Below are 17586 nucleotides of genomic sequence, written 5' to 3' on the forward strand. Positions count from 1 at the left end.
GAGAATTTTAGCACACTCATTTCCTACATAGTGACTATAAAAAAGGAAAGTTGAATGTGAGGGCCGTCGGGATTTTAAATAAAGTACAGTGGAACCTGGGTTTTCGAACGCCTCTCAGTTCGAACAAATTGGGTCTCGACCAAAAATTTCGAGAAATCCTTGCTTCGCTTTTCGTTCCAAAAATCGGAGTTCGAACACCGGTACGCTAGGGGCGACGCTGAGCGGCGTAAGAGTGTAGATTGCCCCCACCCCTCGTGAAGAACTGTTGTCATGGCAACGCGCACTCCTTCTCTGCTTTCGTTTTTCAAAAGCGGTGAAGGGAGTGTTTTAACCCCTAATTATGCCTCGGAAGAAGGTTGGTGCAAGCGGCAAAGTTGCTACAGGTGAAAAAAGAGGAGTAGTGCGTACAACTATTGCATTTAAGAAAGAAATAATAGCAAAATATAAAGAAGGTGTGCGAGTTTCCCTTCTTTCAGGAATACAGCATGGCTTCTGCAGACAACCGCCAAGGTAAGAAATCCTACTCATAATTCTTCTCTTTATCCTTTAACCGCTCACCACTTGTTGTGGAGACCCGGTTTTTATTTTTACACGTTCATGTTAGCGTAATCTTTCGTACGGAAGATGACGCTAACGTACGATTAGCCTGGGTTAGCTTTACGTTAAATATTCAAGATAAACAATCAGGGTGTTGGAACGGATTAAAACAATTTTACATTACTTTTAATGTGAAAAAACGGCTTCGGTGATCGTACAAATCGGTTTTCGTACCAAGAAATGGAACGGATTATGGTCGAGAACCGAGGTTCCACTGTAACTAATAACTTATTCCGTTCTGCACCACACTGCAGGTGAGTGTGTAAAGATACGAAAAACAAACCACTCTCATCTGCAAAATAACAATTGGGAAAAATAAGACATTTATTCAAATGTACTCACTGACATAACCACGAAAGAAAGCAACAACTGTCCGCGCATCACCAAGTAGCCTGCAGTTTCCTCAGACAGGGTTCGCTGCCAGAACACAAGAACCGGACCTGCGACTTCGGGTCTTCCTTCCCGTTCCCTTTTGAATTTCTGGGGAGATGTGAGGCACCCAGGCCAGACCTTTTTCCTGCTCCGCGCTGTTTCGGTTTCTCAGGCTTCGGCGTACCGAACGCTGCCCCCTGCTGGGAACGCGCTTGAAGACGTCCTCCAGATTAAAGTCGGACTGCCAAGAAGCCAGCCCGTTTTCCAATGGTGCCTCCTCTTTGGTCGAGTCCTGTTTTTCTATCTGTTCCGTTTGTTTTCCTGCCAGATTCAGGTTTTGGGATTGGTTGGTGGTCCTAGGGGGCGCAGGTGAGCTGCCTTGTATGCGATCAATCACCGGATGACTTTCCGAATGTGCGTCTGACTTTGTGGCCGCAACTTCTAGGCTGCGGGGTTCTTCAGCAGGAGTCAACACAATTCCTGGTGGGACTTCAACCAACACAGCAGTGTTTGTAGCACTTTCTCCTTCAGGTTCCATGCTCGTCTTCTCGTTCATCTGAGGTTCTGCACATGAGAGGGTTTCCTCTGAAACCTTGGCCCTGCTGTACCCCCCACGCCTGGTGATCCTGGACCTTGAGGAGTTTAATTGTTTTTTGCAAGAAGACAATGAAGCACTTGATGGAGTTTCGGCAACAGAAACTGAAGTCTCAGAGCTACTGCTTGCAGATTCAGCAGGTTCCTCCTCTAAGTGTGCATCTTTATCTGGGGGGACTGAGGTATTAAGGGGAAGCACAGTTAGTGGACATATTAAAACATCTACAAGCCGATACTTTAAATATACCAGTGGCAACACCGAGGATAACAGCGAGCTGCTGTTTTCTACCACGCTGGTGCTCGAATAAGGGCTGCGACAACTATTCGATGAAATCAATTCTCAAAAATATTGGCAACTAATTAGATCATTGTTTTACCGTATAACGTAATTTATGAGCCACTAAATATGTTAAATTTAATGAAAATAAGAGTGCACACAATTCCGTTGTGACGCTGACACTTGTAGTACCACTTAAGTCCGGCAGAGGGTCCCAATACTGTTTCTATAAAAACAATTAAAAATCGATTTTCAATGAATATTGCATCATTATAAACAAAGTTGAAAAAATATCATTTGAAAACTCTCTCGGTGTACCGTCTTTCTTTGTAAATATGTGTAACCATGTATAATATGTATTTGCAACTGTATATTTTTGTCATGTATTTATTTTAGAGACTTATTGTGATATGTTTTCTACGAGCGAATCAAAAAGAAGGGGCGAAGCAAACGCGGGCTGACGGGAAGTGGGGTAAAGCCGAGTAAAATCTCTTTGTTGTTGCAGCGGACAATAGTGGATATATATTTTTCCCACCCTTAACTTTGGAAATATACATTTTTTTTACTTTGGAAATAGAATTTTTTTTCGTTGGATTACTTTCAACGGGACCTGGACTTTAAAGGTTTGCATTAAATTTCAACTACCGGTATCATTTTCCGTTCATGTTGCAGATTGTGATGAATGGGTTGTGTACTATATATGCAGTTACATTCGCGGCACCTAGTGTCAGGTTTTGGATAGACTTGTGACCGTGTTACATGTTTAAATGTTGGCGCATGCGGCTAATATACAGGTGCGGCTTGTGTAAGGACAAAACCAATAATGTCCGCAAAATGTGGTGCGTGCGGCTTCTAATCAGGTGCGCTCTATAGTCCGGATTTTACGGTAGTTTCTTTTGTCTTTTATTAGCATATTTGGTATTGGAGTAATCCAAAAGTCATTGAAAGTAATCCAGTTCAAGTAACCCTACCCAACCCTGGGCTTGTGCAAAGGCAAAGTTGAGTTTCGTTCCAAATTTTAAGCATGCAGCTTTTAATCTTTAGTCCAGAATTTACGGTAAATGTAGTGTACACCAATCCATGGTGTCCTGCTGAAAGACCCTGCAGTGCATCGGGAGAACATCAGAAAAGGTTATGGGCGTCTCCTTCAGGCCCCTACCAAGATTACAGGTGACCCCACCCCACTCAGATCTGCACAATTTATGAAAGTCACCCTTTTTGACGAATACACAAGATATGTGAGAGATTTTCATGCCTTCATTCTGAACATGGACATGGTGGAAGTACCTGCACAGCCGGTTGGAGCACTGCAGCGTCCTTCAGAAGATCGGGATAACAACTCCTTGATGGGACTAAGGCAACGATCCTTGGACGCGTACTGCCGAGGGCCGTAAAGAGAATAATCCACTTCCTTTTTCCAACAATTTGCCGTTGTGCGCAACTGCAAAGAGTCAAAATGGGATATGAATATGAAAATGTCGGGATGTAGAAACACACTCTTACTTTATCGTCGATAACCAAGAAAATACATATGTATATGTATATGTTCTGCATTTCTATAGCGCTTTTCAGGTCAATAAAGACATCCGGAAGTGCTTTACAATGTGCTTCACACTTACCCATTCACAAACACACTCACACACCATTAGGGAGTCAGCCTCCAAACGTTTTGAGGATAATCAAGATGCTAAATGGTAAATGGTCTGCATTTCTATAGCGCTTTTCAATTCAATGAAGACCTCCCAAAGCGCTTTACAACGTGCTTCACACTTACCCATTCACAAACACACTCGCACACCAATAGGGAGCCAGCCTCCAATGGTTTTGAGGATAATCAAGATGCCAAATGGTCTGCATTTCTGTAGCGCTTTTCAAGTCAATGAAGAGCTCCCAAAGCGCTTTACAATGTGCTTCACACTTACCCATTCACACACACACACCAATAGGGAGTCAGCCTCCAAACGTTTTGAGGATAATCAAGAAGCTAAATGGTAAATGGTCTGCATTTATATAACGCTTTTCAAGTCACTGAAGAGCTCCCAAAGCGCTTCACACTTACCCATTCACAAACACCCTCACACACCAATAGGGAGTCAGCCTCCAAACGTTTTGAGGATAATCAAGATGCTAAATGGTCTGCATTTATATAGCGCTTTTCAAGTCAATGAAGACCTCCCGAAGCGCTTTACAATGTGCTTCACACTTACCCATTCACATACACACTCAAACACCAATAGGGAGTCAGCCTCCAAACGTTTTGAGGATAATCAAGATGCTAAATGGTCTATGGTCTGCATTTCTATAGCGCTTTTCAGGTCAATAAATATGTAAAACAAGCAAAAGATCGTCAGTCTCTAAGATGGAATGCTCAATTTCCCTAAAATCAGTCAATGGTAAATGGTCTGCATTTCTATTGCGCTTTTCAAGTCATTTAACAGCTTCCAAAGCGCTTTACAATGTGCTTCACACTTACTCATTCACATACACACTCACACACCGCTGGCAGCGGCAACTACCTGCTATCGAGGGCATTAGGGATTCAGAAAAACACCCTACAGGATCAGGGAGCAATGTGTCCGTCTAGGTAAGAATGGGTAAGTGTGAAGCACATTGTAAAGCGCGTTGGGAGCTGTTGATTGACTTGAAAAGCGCTATAGAAATGCAGACCATTTACCATTGACTTATTTTAGGGAAATTGAGCATTCCTTCTTAGAGACTGACGATCTTTTGCTTGTTTTACATATTTGTATTATTTTATTTTATCATATCAGAATCATTTTTACACACTTTTTAAAAACATTTTCCATTATCTATTGCATAGTCTATAGTGTCAGTCTGCCAGGAAACACGGCAATGGAAACCATTACAAGCATTTTCATACACTTTACCCAAATTCAAGACATGATTTTGAAGACTTTGAATTCAGGCATTTTTAAGGATTTCAAGCCCCCGTATGTCAGGTTTTCAATGTAAATCTCTTGAATTTCTGTCTCAAGGTAATTAGCTTGTTTTTATATTACTAAATATAAAAACAGTGTTTCTCATACAAACACACACATAAAGTAACGTTTCAACAATGAGTGTAATTATATCTCTTGTACGTTTATCAATCTTGTATTCTTTTATTTTGAAGTCGTGTTCTTGTCTGTACTGATTTCCATGACGAAAATAAACCACTCCCTCTCTCGGTTTGGAATCCGTCCAGAACGGACGTAAGTTCTTGTCTGCCATGATCATGTAGAATTAAACTATATACATGTATTTTATCTGAGCAAATATAGCCACTAAATAGTTTTAATAATGTCAATCCCTGACACCGTACGAACCCTAAATAAGAGGCATGGAGAGAGACACATGGACTTTTGTGAGCAACACACGGTTCAGTAAACTCACTTTAACAGAAGTCTTGACGGTAGCGGAGCGCGTCGACCTCCTCACAGGTTGGCTCTTCTCCGGCCGCTAAAAGGGAAAGAAAATTGGCAGCCGGATGATGAACATGATACGGACCATCTCTCCGACACACGCCGAAGGTTGGATACGCTCAAATGTGATTATCTTCATATTCAATAGAATTCAACGGCAGATCTGTTGGCAGCAGGTAGCTAAGGCCGACCGGTGAAAAGTAATTCAAGTCAGTGGCAAAAGTGTTTGCCCCCTTCCTTATTTCTGTGTTGTTTGTTTTGTGTGCATATTTAGCACTCACAGAAGTTTCCGATCATCAATTTTAATTTCACATACCAACCCAAGGGAACACGAAATGCAGATTTGAAATGTTGATTCCATTTATTAAGGCACAAATAAATCTAGGGGCAGCACGGCGGCGCAGTGGTTAGCGCGTGTGTGGCACAGTTCTAAAGTCTTGGGAACCTCCTGTGTGGGTTCAAATCCAGCTACCAGATTTACTGTGCGGAGTTTGTATGTTCTCCCCGTGCTTGCGTGGGTTTCCTCCGGGCAATCCGGTTTCCTCCCACATTCCAAAGACATGCATTTCAGGTAAATTGGCTGGTCCAAATTGTCCCTAGGTGTGAATGAACGAGCGATTTGTCTGTCCCTGTGTGCCCTGCGATTGGCTGGCAACCGGTTCAGGGTGTCCCCTGCCCACTGCCCGATGGTTGCTGGGATGGGCTCCAGGACCCCGCGACCCTACTGAGGATAAGCAGTGCAGCTAATGAGAATGAGATAAATCTAGGCCTATCCGGCCCTATGTGAGAAAAAGTAAATCACTATGGAACTTTTACTAAGCACAGAGCTGAGTTGAATTTCATTGGCCACACCCAAAATTGATTGCCACTACCTGTGTTGAATCAATAAATTACTTCAACTGAATCTGTTAGACAAAGGCTACAAATCTGAAGAACACTATTGACATGCAACGGTCAAAAGAAATTACAGCGAAAATGAGGAAAAAGATTGAAATCTGTCAGGAAAATGACACAAAGCCATTATCAAGGCTGTAGGGCTTTTGGAACAATACAATAATAAAGCAAAAGGAATACAATATACAAATACCCAATGGGACGTGCTAATACCCGCTGTAGCGTGTTGTATAGAGTATTTATATAGTGCTACATAAAATACACACTGCAATAAAAGTACTGTAATATGCAATGTAGGGAGTGTGGTTTAATGTGGGCCTTTACTCCGCCGGCATGAGGAAGAAAAGATCTCTTCAGTCTGTCCGTGGTACAAGACTGTGACAGCAGTCTGTCGCTGAAGCTGCTTTTCTGTCTGCATATAATGCTTTGTAGTGGATGTGATGAATTGTCCATGATTGACTGCAGCTTTTTCAGTGCCCGTCTCTCAGCTACTGTTGTCAGGCTGTCCAGCTCTGTGCCCACAACAGAGCTCGCTTTCCTCGCCAGTTTATTGAGACGAACAGGGAACAGTGGCAAACCTTCCCAGGAGTGGTCGTCCAAATAAAATTACTCCAAGAGTACGACGACGGCTCATCCAGGTTACGAAAAAAAACCTCAAAAAAAAAAAACGTAGATAGCAGGTTCGATTGCCGGCTCCTTCAACATATAACACGGGGCTCAAACCCTACTCTTACCCTAGCCCTGTTTCAAACCATAACCCTAGCTCTAAACCTATTTTGTAACCCAATATTCAGTTTAGAACCCTAATATAGGGCTCAAAGTCCAGTTCCTAACCCTATACCTCCACCTAACTCTTGCCGTGACCCTAGCCCGAACCCTTTTTCAGCACCCTAAATTCAGTTTAATACCCTAATAAGAAGCCTAAACTTTTGTTTCTGACCCTAGCCTGAATCCTATCTTTAATCTAAAACCCTCAATTGAAGCCCAAACCCTTGTTAAATGGTCTGCATTTCTATAGCGCTTTTCAAGTCAATGAAGACCTCCCAAAGTGCTTTACAATGTGCTTCACACTTACCCATTCACACACACACCAATAGGGAGTCAGCCATGCAAGGCGCCTACCTGCTTATTGGGGGCATTAGGGATTCAGTGTCTTGCCCGAGGACACTTTGACATATAACACAGAGGAGCCGGGAATCGAACCTGACAAGACGAGCGCTCTACCTGCTGAGCTAATGCCGCCTTCATGGTATGAAACATGCGTGTAAATGCTTGAGATTGTTTCCATGTTTCTGAGGTTTGATGCTGTGGCTAGGGTTAGGAGCGAGGGTTGGGGCGGCAGTGGCTCAGGAGGTAAGAAGTCGCATGTTGGATTCCCGGCTCCTCCGTGTTATACGTCGAAGTGTCCTTGGGCAAGACACTGGTAGTTGCCTTGCATGGCTGACGCTGCTATCAGTTAGTTAGTGTGTAAAAAGGAAAAGTATGAAGCACATTGTAAAGCGCTTTGGGAGGTCTTCATTGAATTGAAAAGCGCTGTATAAACGCAGACCATTTACATTTATTTACATTTAGGCCTCACTGGTTTCAGTCAAGGTCAGTGTTCATGTCAAAAATGGCATCCATGGGAGAGAGCCCAGGCAAAAACAACTACTGTCACACAAGCGCAATAAGAGTTGTCTCACATTTGCCAAAAAGCATCTTGATTATCCTCAAGACTCGGAGAAACTCTCTGTGGACGGATGAGTCAAAAAAATGAACTTTTTAGAAGGTGTGCAGACAGTGCATATGTCACAGCATTTCTTGTGCTTCAATAAACGGAGTCAACATTTCAAAACTGCATTTTGGATTTCCTTGGGGTGTCTCTGTGTGATATTAAAATCGGTTTGATGGTCTGAAACGTTTGTGAGTGATAAATAAGCAAAAAAAAAACATAGTATCTAGGAAGTGGCCATAAACTTCTTCACAGCACTGTAAAAGATGAGTTCAACAGTCGTAATACCTTTCTCTTTAGAATACGGGGAGCAGGAAATCCAGTCGAAAGTTGGGAGTCAATCACCGTCTGCAATGTGAGGCATTCCTTTTGTGGTCAGAAAAAAGAGCACCTTAAGATTATCTCATTGCTTATTTTTCCCATTTCAAATACTGTAAAATATTTAGCCGAGATGAAACATTTATTACTCAGAACTCTGGATGTTTCTAGCTTGTCTAGTAAACAACAGTTGAACATTCTTAAGTTTCTTGAAAATAATCGTTTCCAGGTAAACGTTTGAGAAAAATGGCTTTTTGTGAAAGGATGCATTTCAAGCAGAACTTTTCACCGTTGTGCCTTTTTTTTTAGCAGTTGTGATAACTCCAGGACACTTTGCTTAGATAATAACATTGTATTGCAGCGCGGTCACACAATTTCAGTCACCATGGCGATGGCGTTCCTGCAGACGTGCACGAAACGTCATTTGCCCCGACAATGTCGAAGGGACTTTGTCAGCTTATTTAGAAAGAAATAAAACCTACTGAAGCATTAACTGTGTGTCTTTGTCACTCTTACCACACTGCTTTACTACTCATACACACCACGTTGGGCTTCCTGCACTCTCTCAATCGCCGGGTACAGGAAGCAACATTGGAAGTTGAGCTTCCTCGATGTGTAGACAAAGTTCTTAACAAACCCACTCCTGCCATCTAATGGTGATTCATCATACTGAAATCCTTCCCAGAGGCTTGTCAAATGTGTAGAATGGCTAAATAAATCCAGTCAAATAATATTGACCACAGAGTGCTGAAGCCAATGCATTGAAAATGTTTGGGGTTTTTTTCACACCAGGGGGCGCAATTTATCCGAAGTAATTAGTCAGGGTTTTCAAACGTGCAGCCCGGGGCTCCAATTGCAGCCTTCAGGATGATAGTTTGAGGCTCCCGCCGTAATATAAAAGTTCAAGGGACAGTGTCTGTTATTTGACCATTATTTGACAAACTACAGAGAGTCAAAGTGACAAAACCGCACCTTATTACTTTTAAAAAGAAGAGAAGTAGGAAGATGGGGAAAAAAAAGAGAAAAAAAAAAGAAAAAGAAAAAAAGAACAAAAGGAAAATTGCGAAATAAGTAAACAAAAAGAAAAAAATCACAAGAAAAAGGGAAATAAAAAAGAAGATATAGAAAAGAGAAAAAGAGCAAAGTAGTAAAAACAAAAGAAAGAAGAAAACAAAACAGATTTTTGTTTTTTTGGGTACCCGTAGCAGCAAGATGATGGACAATCATGTGAGCTAAGGTAAGGCTAATATCCAATAAATATAAATTTCTCAACCTACAAGTCATTTGAAAAATACACATTTATATAATTGTATTTAAATCAATTGTGTTGTTTTTTTTCAAAGGAGTCAAGTTTTTTTCCACCGATAGTAGGCACCAAATCATACACACTGTCCCTTTAAATGCAGCCCTACGTCAGAAGGACCCCAGCCTTCAGTTCCTCCCCAAATCAATGATTCGAACTGCTTTGCTGGGTTTTTTAAAAGGAAAGTGTGTCATGTTTAGTCATATTTAGTGCCTCCTAGTGGTACAAAAACATTCTTGAAGTAAAAAAAAAACTGATGAAATTGATTTGAATACTAGACAAAGATGCCTGGAACTATCATACTAATGTTAATATTTATAAAAAACTCCGACCATAAAGTGACATCTAATGTTCAGATGATACACACCGTTCCTTTAAAGAGACAGTGTGTGATATTCAGTGCCTCCTAGTGGTACCAAAAAACTTTCATTCAGTTAAAAAAAAACAACATTGATTTGAATACTAGGCAAAAATACATGAACTATCATAGCAATTTTATTTTTTTTAATAAAAAAATAGGATTAGAGAAATTTGTATTTCTTTTAAATAGTGGAATCCCTACCGAAGGCCGCCTCCATGTTTGTCTGGCAATTTGCTCCTCTGCTTTGCTCTGACGCACTGATTTTTGTTTGTATTAGACTATACAGTGCCATCTAGTGCTCGAATATTACACACAGGGGCTTTAACATAGGATTTTCTAGGAGACTATGCTTTAAAGCACAGGTGTCAAACGGGCCAGATCAGGCCCGCTAAGGGATTGAATCCGGCCCGCAAGACAACACTCAGAGAAGCGCAAGAGACAAACAAGCTGCAGGTTGAAATATGTCAACTTGATGTTGGCAAAGCAAGGTGCCTCTCACAAAGACACTGTACTTTTATTTATTTCTCTCTCTCTCTCTTTCTTTTCCACCCCTTTTCTCCCACTGTCTCTGTCTCTTTCACTTTCTGTGTTTCTCTTCCTTTGTTGCTCTTTGTCTCTTTCTCTCTCTGTGTCTTTTTAACCTCTTTTGCTCTAACTTCCTTTTCCTTTTCTCTCTTCATAGCCTTCGCGCTCTCTTTTCTCTCCTTCTGTATTTCTTTTTCTCTTTGTATTTCTTTCTTCCTCTCCCTTCCTTTTCCCCTTCTCTCACGACTCTTTATCTTTTGTTTCTCACGCTCTCTCCCTCTCTCTTTTTCTTTCTTTGTCCCGCCCCCCTTTTCCCTCCCTCTTTCTCTTCTCTTATTTCATTATCTCTCTTTTACTTTCTCTTTAATCTACTAGTCCGTCCCCCGACAGAATGTTTGTTCTATCGTGTGGCCCCAGAGTTCAAATGAGTTTGACACCCCTGCTTTAAAGGAATGTAAGATTTAGTGCCCCCTAATGGTACAAAAAAAACAAACAAACATTGATTTCAATACGAAGCAAAAATGCCTGAACTATCGTACCAATGTTAATCTTTACAAAAAAAGACATTTGCATTTCTTTGACATAGTGGAATAACCCTCGTAGCTGCCGCCATATTTGACTATCAGCTTGCTGCGGCACTTGTTCTTGTTCGCATTAGACATCAGTGCCATCTAGTGGTCAAATATCACACACTGACTAGGACCTAAAACCTTTGCTTTTCAAGAAAATGATGCTTGAAAATGCACAAGGTTTGGAATGTACTTAATTGGAGGTTTCACTGCAAAAAAAAAAACAAAAAAACATTGGCTCATACAGATAAGAATGGGTGGCAGACCATATTTTCCTGGCTCTCCGGTGGCGCTTCAGGTTTACTGGCAGACTCTAGTTGGTTCTCCTCCAGCAAAACCTCAAGCTCCTTCTGGGTATTGGACTGGCAAACTGGACTTGTCTCAGGCTTCATTTCTGTAGAGGGAAAACGTCAAAAAATTGAGTTGCTTAGCTACAAATACCGTATTACCGTATTTTCCGGACTATAAGTTACTATTTTTTTCGACTTATGTTTTCTTCCTTCTGGATTATGCATTTTTTGACTGGTGTGACTTAAAATACGGAGTGATTTATCTCCTGGAAAATACGGTACCTTGTAACTTATTCAATTGTTGCTGCTTCATGTTAGTGCACTAGAATATATGCTTGCTGCAGATTTATCATGTCACAATTTCATCTGTGATTCTAGCAAATTCCGAATGTGTAGAAACTGATACAGTACAGCTAGATACTGGCCACTTTACTTGAACTATTTTGCACACCTACCATTGGAAATATTCAGTTTTTTTATTTTTTATATTTCTAGATAAATGCATGAATGAATGAAAACTTTATTTCGAGCATTAAAATAAAAACAGGACAAAAACAATGACTCAACCACAAAATAATGATACATATTCAAAAGGGGCAGTAAGAAGCAGACGCTTATCTTCCCTACTCCTACTTCCCTATTAATTCCATTCTATAGATAGCTCCTCTTTTGTGTCTAATACAACACAATCTCAAGGATACACACATTACATAGGTCAAATATCAATAATTATAATAATAACAACAGTCAGATATTTTATACACTAATCATTGTAGTAACCGGGCAGCACGGCGGCGCAGTGGTTAGCACTTGTGCGGCACAGTTCATGTCATGGGAACCTGTCGTGGGTTCAAATCCAGCTCCAGACTCTGTGCGGAGTTTGTATGTTCTCCCCGTGCTTGCGTGGGTTTCCTCCGGGCACTCCGGTTTCCTCCCACATTCCAAAGACATGCATTTCAGGTGAATTGGCCGGTCCAAATTGTCCCTAGGTGTGAATGAGCGAATGAGTTGTCTGTCCCTGTGTGCCCTGCGATTGGCTGGCAACCAGTTCAGGGTGTCCCCTGCCCACTGCCCGATGATTGCTGGGATTGGCTCCAGCCCCCCCGCGACCCTACTGAGGATAAGCGGTACGGCTAATGAGATGAGATGAGACATTGTAGTAACCATCCCTCAACGTCATAATGCCACTAGTCACCAAACATCACTGCAACACCAGTGATAATAACAACAATAGCAATAATAACAGTTATGATATAATAGTAACAATGACAACAAGGTTAACTGTAGTTGTAAACGCACTATTCCCAATCTCTCGCATCACTCATATCCCATTTTCTTCATCTCTGTATTTTTTGTATTGAAATTTGAACACACGAATAATTGGACATTGTTTGATCTCGTCTTGTAAATTGTTCCCAAGTTTGACTCCGCACACAGACACACACATACTTTTCCTGGTGGTTCTCACCTTTGGGATTTGGAATTGACTACAGCCCCTTAAGTTATAACTTCCCTCTTTCCGAGTGAATTATTTTTGGATGTTTTTGTTGACCTTAAATAGCAGTTGTCAAGTGAAAACTTTTACTAAATCATCCAATTTTAATAATTTGGACTGCAGGAATAAAATATGAGTACGATGCCGATATCCTACCCTGTGTATGGTTCTAATTGCACGTTTTTGGAGGACAAGAAAGGTGTTGTAGTGAACTGTTGTAATGATTGCCCCAGACTTCTGCACAATATGTTAAGTATGGCAGAACTAGAGAACAACTGAATACGTGTTTATACTGTTCATATCCTTACCTGTTATTCATTGTCTTACTGCTGTCACATTAGAAATCTCCGCATTGTGGGACAAATAAAGGATTATTTTATCTTTAGATTCTCTAGTTTTGATTCAAAATAAATGTGCAAAAATGTCTTTCTCATTTGGGTTTAAATGACAAGTTATATGAAATAAAGAAACAGAAATGCATTCATTAGTAAAACATAACTTAATAAAGAATTTTGATATTTGTATTATTCTTACTACTTTCTAAATGCCCTGCATCTATAACTGCAGGTTTTACCTGTTTCCACAGCAGAAAGGGCCTCATCATGGAAAGCATCATTTAAATTCACCTGGACATCATTCATTTCTGAATTACAAAAGGAAAAACAATCCATTTAAGCATTCTGCTGAATTCACACAAGAAAGACAAATCTGTAAAATGCAATATCCCACCTGTGTCGGGCGTAAGAACAGAGTCAATGCCTTCTTCTGGAGGTAAAACAATCTAGATGAATTAAAAATAATTGAATCAAACACCATTATAACGCCGCAGAGGGAATAATGTCGCGGTGGGAATTGATCCTGATATAATACCGTAAATTCTAGACTACAGAGCGCACCTGATTAAAGGCTACGTGCTCAAATTTAAGAACGGAACTCAATTTTGTCTTTGTACTAGTATCGTTTCCCACACACCTGAGGACGTTTTCAGTTCTACTGCAAAATGTTAATGTCCGTCACGTGTTTTTGGATCATGTGACCACTCAGGATGAAAAGACCGGAGCGAAGACATAAACAAGAACATATTTACTACAACACTGAAAGAAAACAAGAATGAAGGCTGCAGAGAGTAACAATACAGTGGAGAATAGTATCAAATTGCAACACGGTCATGGATTCTGTGGTGGTTGTAGTGGTGACAGACCAAACTGCATCTGCTTGTCATCGTTCCTCAAGGATTAAAGGACACTTGACAATGATTCCAATAAAATGGAAAGAGAACACAAGCGTTTTTGATGGATAACTTACCCTGCGCTTAATTTTGAATGTATAAACTGAGGACTTGATTTGTGGATCAAAAAGTTTCATTATCGCAATAATCACCGGTGTGCTATTAACGAATGAATCGTCACCGCTCCTCCTTGACTGGGGATTTGTGCAAAAAAATGACCGTGCTGTTTGTGCATTGATATTTGTAGAGCGTTGTACCTCGCACATCAAGTGTTACACGTCATTACGAGACGAAACATGAACATGAATTCAAGGACAAGTCTGACAAGGCGCAGACAATGCGCTGTGTCCAGGTACGGCAAACAAACACAGACCCTGAAGACCTTTGTCACTGCTAAAAACACCACCACTGAAGCAAGCTATCACATTGCTCACTGCATAGCAAAGCACAGAAAACTATTTACTGATGGCGAATATTCTAAAGAAGCATGTGTGCGCGTGCGTGCCTTCTGCTTTGCTGCTGTTATTTAAAGTTTTGAGATTTTCTTCAACAAGATATCATTGATGAATGGTATGGTAGCTGTCCATAGCACTTGTTTTTTGATTGTAGTTCATTGTTGATGAAGAATGGTGGACTCTGGTTGATTTTTGTGGCAAAAAAGTTATAGTCATGGATGGAGACAGGCATTTCCACTTGTTAGTCACATTCATTTTTTAGTTGATTGATGAACAAAAATGGTGGAAGTTAAATTGGTCAGTTGTACGATTAAAATATATATTCATGTTGTATATCCGGACTGGTGTAAAATGACAGATCTGTTGGATATTAAAAAATGTTTTGCGAGTCAATAATCTTGGTGTGGCGCACCGATTTGCGAGGAAATTTGAAAGCGGCACTCCACACCGAAAAAATTGCTGTAGTCAATTCCAGAAAAAATTGCACGGCCCTACGCTGGCAATGACCATACCTTTTCAAACTCCTCCACTTCTTCTCCTGCCATGCGCGGAGTTCTGCGGTTCTTTGTGGAAGCAAAAACCGGGGAGGCACCCAAAGCACTGCTGAGGTCTGGGGGCGCTTCCGGTATGGATGACGCGTCCCCAGTCTTCAGTCCCGAGTTCAGCTTTAAGATCCCACCTGGTGTGGAGGCTCGAGCTGGCGTACCTCCCTTTCTCAGCGGAGTGCTGGGAGGCAATTGCTTATCGAAGTACTCGGGGGAAAGAGGACATCCAAAGCGCACCTGCTTCTTTGTCTTCTTCGCTGCAGGTGTCCCCACGGCATCGCTTAATTCTGTGAGCACAAGAATGATGAAACGTAAAGGAATTTGGAACGTGGACAATGTTTAGCATGAGTATACATGTTAGCATTATTCTTCTGTTTTTATTCTTTGTATAAATCGACCTCCCGTTAGTTGTGTATACAAAATCATACATGGACTTGCTGCCTCATATCTTTCAGATTTTAATTTCCCCCTATGTTCCGGTCCGGAGCCTTCGCTCTGAAAGTACTGGTCAACTAGTGATCCCAAGAGCCAAGAAGAAATCGGCAAGTTCGGGAGCATTATCCATACGGGCCCTGGTGCTGTGGAATGCTCTTCCCCCTGAAATTTTATCTGCAACCTCAGTGGAAATGTTTAAATCTAAGCTTAAAACACACTTCTATTCTATAGCATATGAATAACTTAGATTTTATGTTGATAATATGTGTATTATTTACCCTCATGTAGGTTTTAGATGAGGGGATGGTGTCATAATAGTCTGTAATTTGCAATAGTCTTTGTTCTGTGCAGCCCTTTGAGACTCTTTGTGATTAAGGGCGTCACAAATAAACTTGACTTGACTGAGTGTGTTATTATTAGAACAGACTAAAAAAATCCCCAATAGTATCATGCAATCACAATTGGACTTTTTCAAATCACAATTGGTCTTCTGCTGTTGTAAAATTCAATTTCTAAAGAGTTTTAGATTGAACTACATTGACTTTGCATGCCCTTAACACTACGACTAAAAATTACATTATACTCTCTATTTCTGTTTTTTTACTCTATTAAAGGATTGAGATAAAACATTTTGGTTTGTTATACGTAAAAAATCTTTGAGATCAAGCACAGTTTGGACATATATTTTTGATTCATCAAGACATTGAGTCTTAGTGGTTAAAAAAAGTAATTCACTAAAATGTACATATTGATTTAAATTATAAGCAAAAATACATGGTATACAATACAATGGTATAAGTGTGCATTTATGAAAATACTCATACGGCAAGAAAGTGATGGTCCACCATCTTGTTGCTAACGGTACACCCAAAAACCCCCAAAAACTCAAGAAGGCTGAAAAATGGAAAAGAAACTAGTTAATAACCTTCCTTTTGCTTATCAGCACTGGTTTTCAGTTGCACTATACAAAACAGCAACATCTAGTGGTCAAATATGACAGTGTCCCTTTTTAAAGAAAATTATTATATTTGATAAAAGAATACAGACGCTCCCCTACTTACAACCAATAGACTTACGAAAAACGGTAGATCGAACATTTTTTTCGGGATGTCGAAAAATATCTGGACATTGCAGTAAGTAAGATTTTGAATTGTGTGCACCTTTTTCCAAGTAGAGGACATTACTGTAGTGCTTTTTTTCCGCTGCTACCGGCGTGTGGCGCTGTGAGGGGTCACGCAGCATCCAACCGGAAGAAATAAAATCTGCTTCCTATTGCTAGTTCATGTGTAAACATTCTATACTGCATCTCCAGCGCGCTAAGAGTTTGATATATCGTGCCTCCTTTCAATATGGCTGGTGTAAAGTGTAGAGAAAAGGCGGGCCCTTTCATTTGAAACGAAAGTGTGATAAGAAAGCTTGATGCGGTTGAGAAAATGGTTCAATTGCTTTTTTTTCGGCCACTCTCTAACACAGAGGAGGACCTCTTGAAGCTTATCTTCCAAAAGTAAGTTACACTTCACTTTATTTATCCTTATATTAAATCTCCTGCCCGCTGCTATCAATAAACAGCAGCTTGCACACCCCAACGGAGCTTTTATCGTCGCCGGCGACTTTAATCGGGCATGTTTATGGACTGTACTTCCCAAATCCATTCAATACATGGACTGAGCAATTCGGGAAAAAACACTGGACTGTGTGTACTGTAAGATCAAACATCCAGTTGGATCCACCATTTCTGTTTGTCCCTCACCCCCCTCATCACCCCCCCCTCCAGAGGAAGCAGAGCCTATTTACACCAAAGACAGTTAAAACGTGTTCTTTGTTCCTTTATCTCTTTGTTTCCTTATCCTCACTGTAAAATGTGGACCTGGAGTCGTCCAATTTCGTTATTACAATATATCCCATGTTGTAACAATGACAAAAGGCATATTCTATTCTATATAGCATATTATTTTATGAAATGTATTTTATAGTACAAAACAATTCAGGTTACTTATACAAGCCTTAAGCATACTTGTATCAACCTTAAACATACAAAATATAGGACTAAAGCAACTTCCGAACAAATTCAACTTCCCAACAATCATCCGCAATCTCGTTCGTAAGTAGGGCAGCGTCTGTAAAGCAGCTAGCAAATATTTTTCTTCTGGGACCAGGAAATAAGTAGGAGCAATTCGAGGTTAAAAGTTGGAGTA

At 40.6% G+C, this 17586-nt stretch overlaps 1 protein-coding gene across 1 annotated transcript in view; it reads right to left on the reverse strand.

Annotated features, from left to right (window-relative positions):
* Positions 1-903: 903 nt before the first annotated feature.
* cdca2 (cell division cycle associated 2) overlaps positions 904-17586 on the reverse strand; it is a 30242-nt gene continuing 13559 nt past the window's right edge. Inside the window, exons 7-14 of the mRNA XM_088335264.1 lie at positions 14924-15243; positions 13458-13509; positions 13303-13371; positions 11210-11337; positions 8156-8233; positions 5234-5299; positions 3128-3281; positions 904-1740 (exon numbers count right to left, since the gene is read on the reverse strand). Of these exons, the coding sequence (XP_088191390.1) occupies positions 1001-1740; positions 3128-3281; positions 5234-5299; positions 8156-8233; positions 11210-11337; positions 13303-13371; positions 13458-13509; positions 14924-15243 (1607 nt within the window). The 3' untranslated portion in view covers positions 904-1000. The remainder of the gene's footprint in view (positions 1741-3127; positions 3282-5233; positions 5300-8155; positions 8234-11209; positions 11338-13302; positions 13372-13457; positions 13510-14923; positions 15244-17586) is intronic.

This window comes from Urocampus carinirostris, chromosome 5, assembly GCF_059441175.1.
Source record: "Urocampus carinirostris isolate Australia breed hairy pipefish chromosome 5, RoL_Ucar_1.0, whole genome shotgun sequence".
Taxonomy (NCBI): domain Eukaryota; kingdom Metazoa; phylum Chordata; class Actinopteri; order Syngnathiformes; family Syngnathidae; genus Urocampus; species Urocampus carinirostris.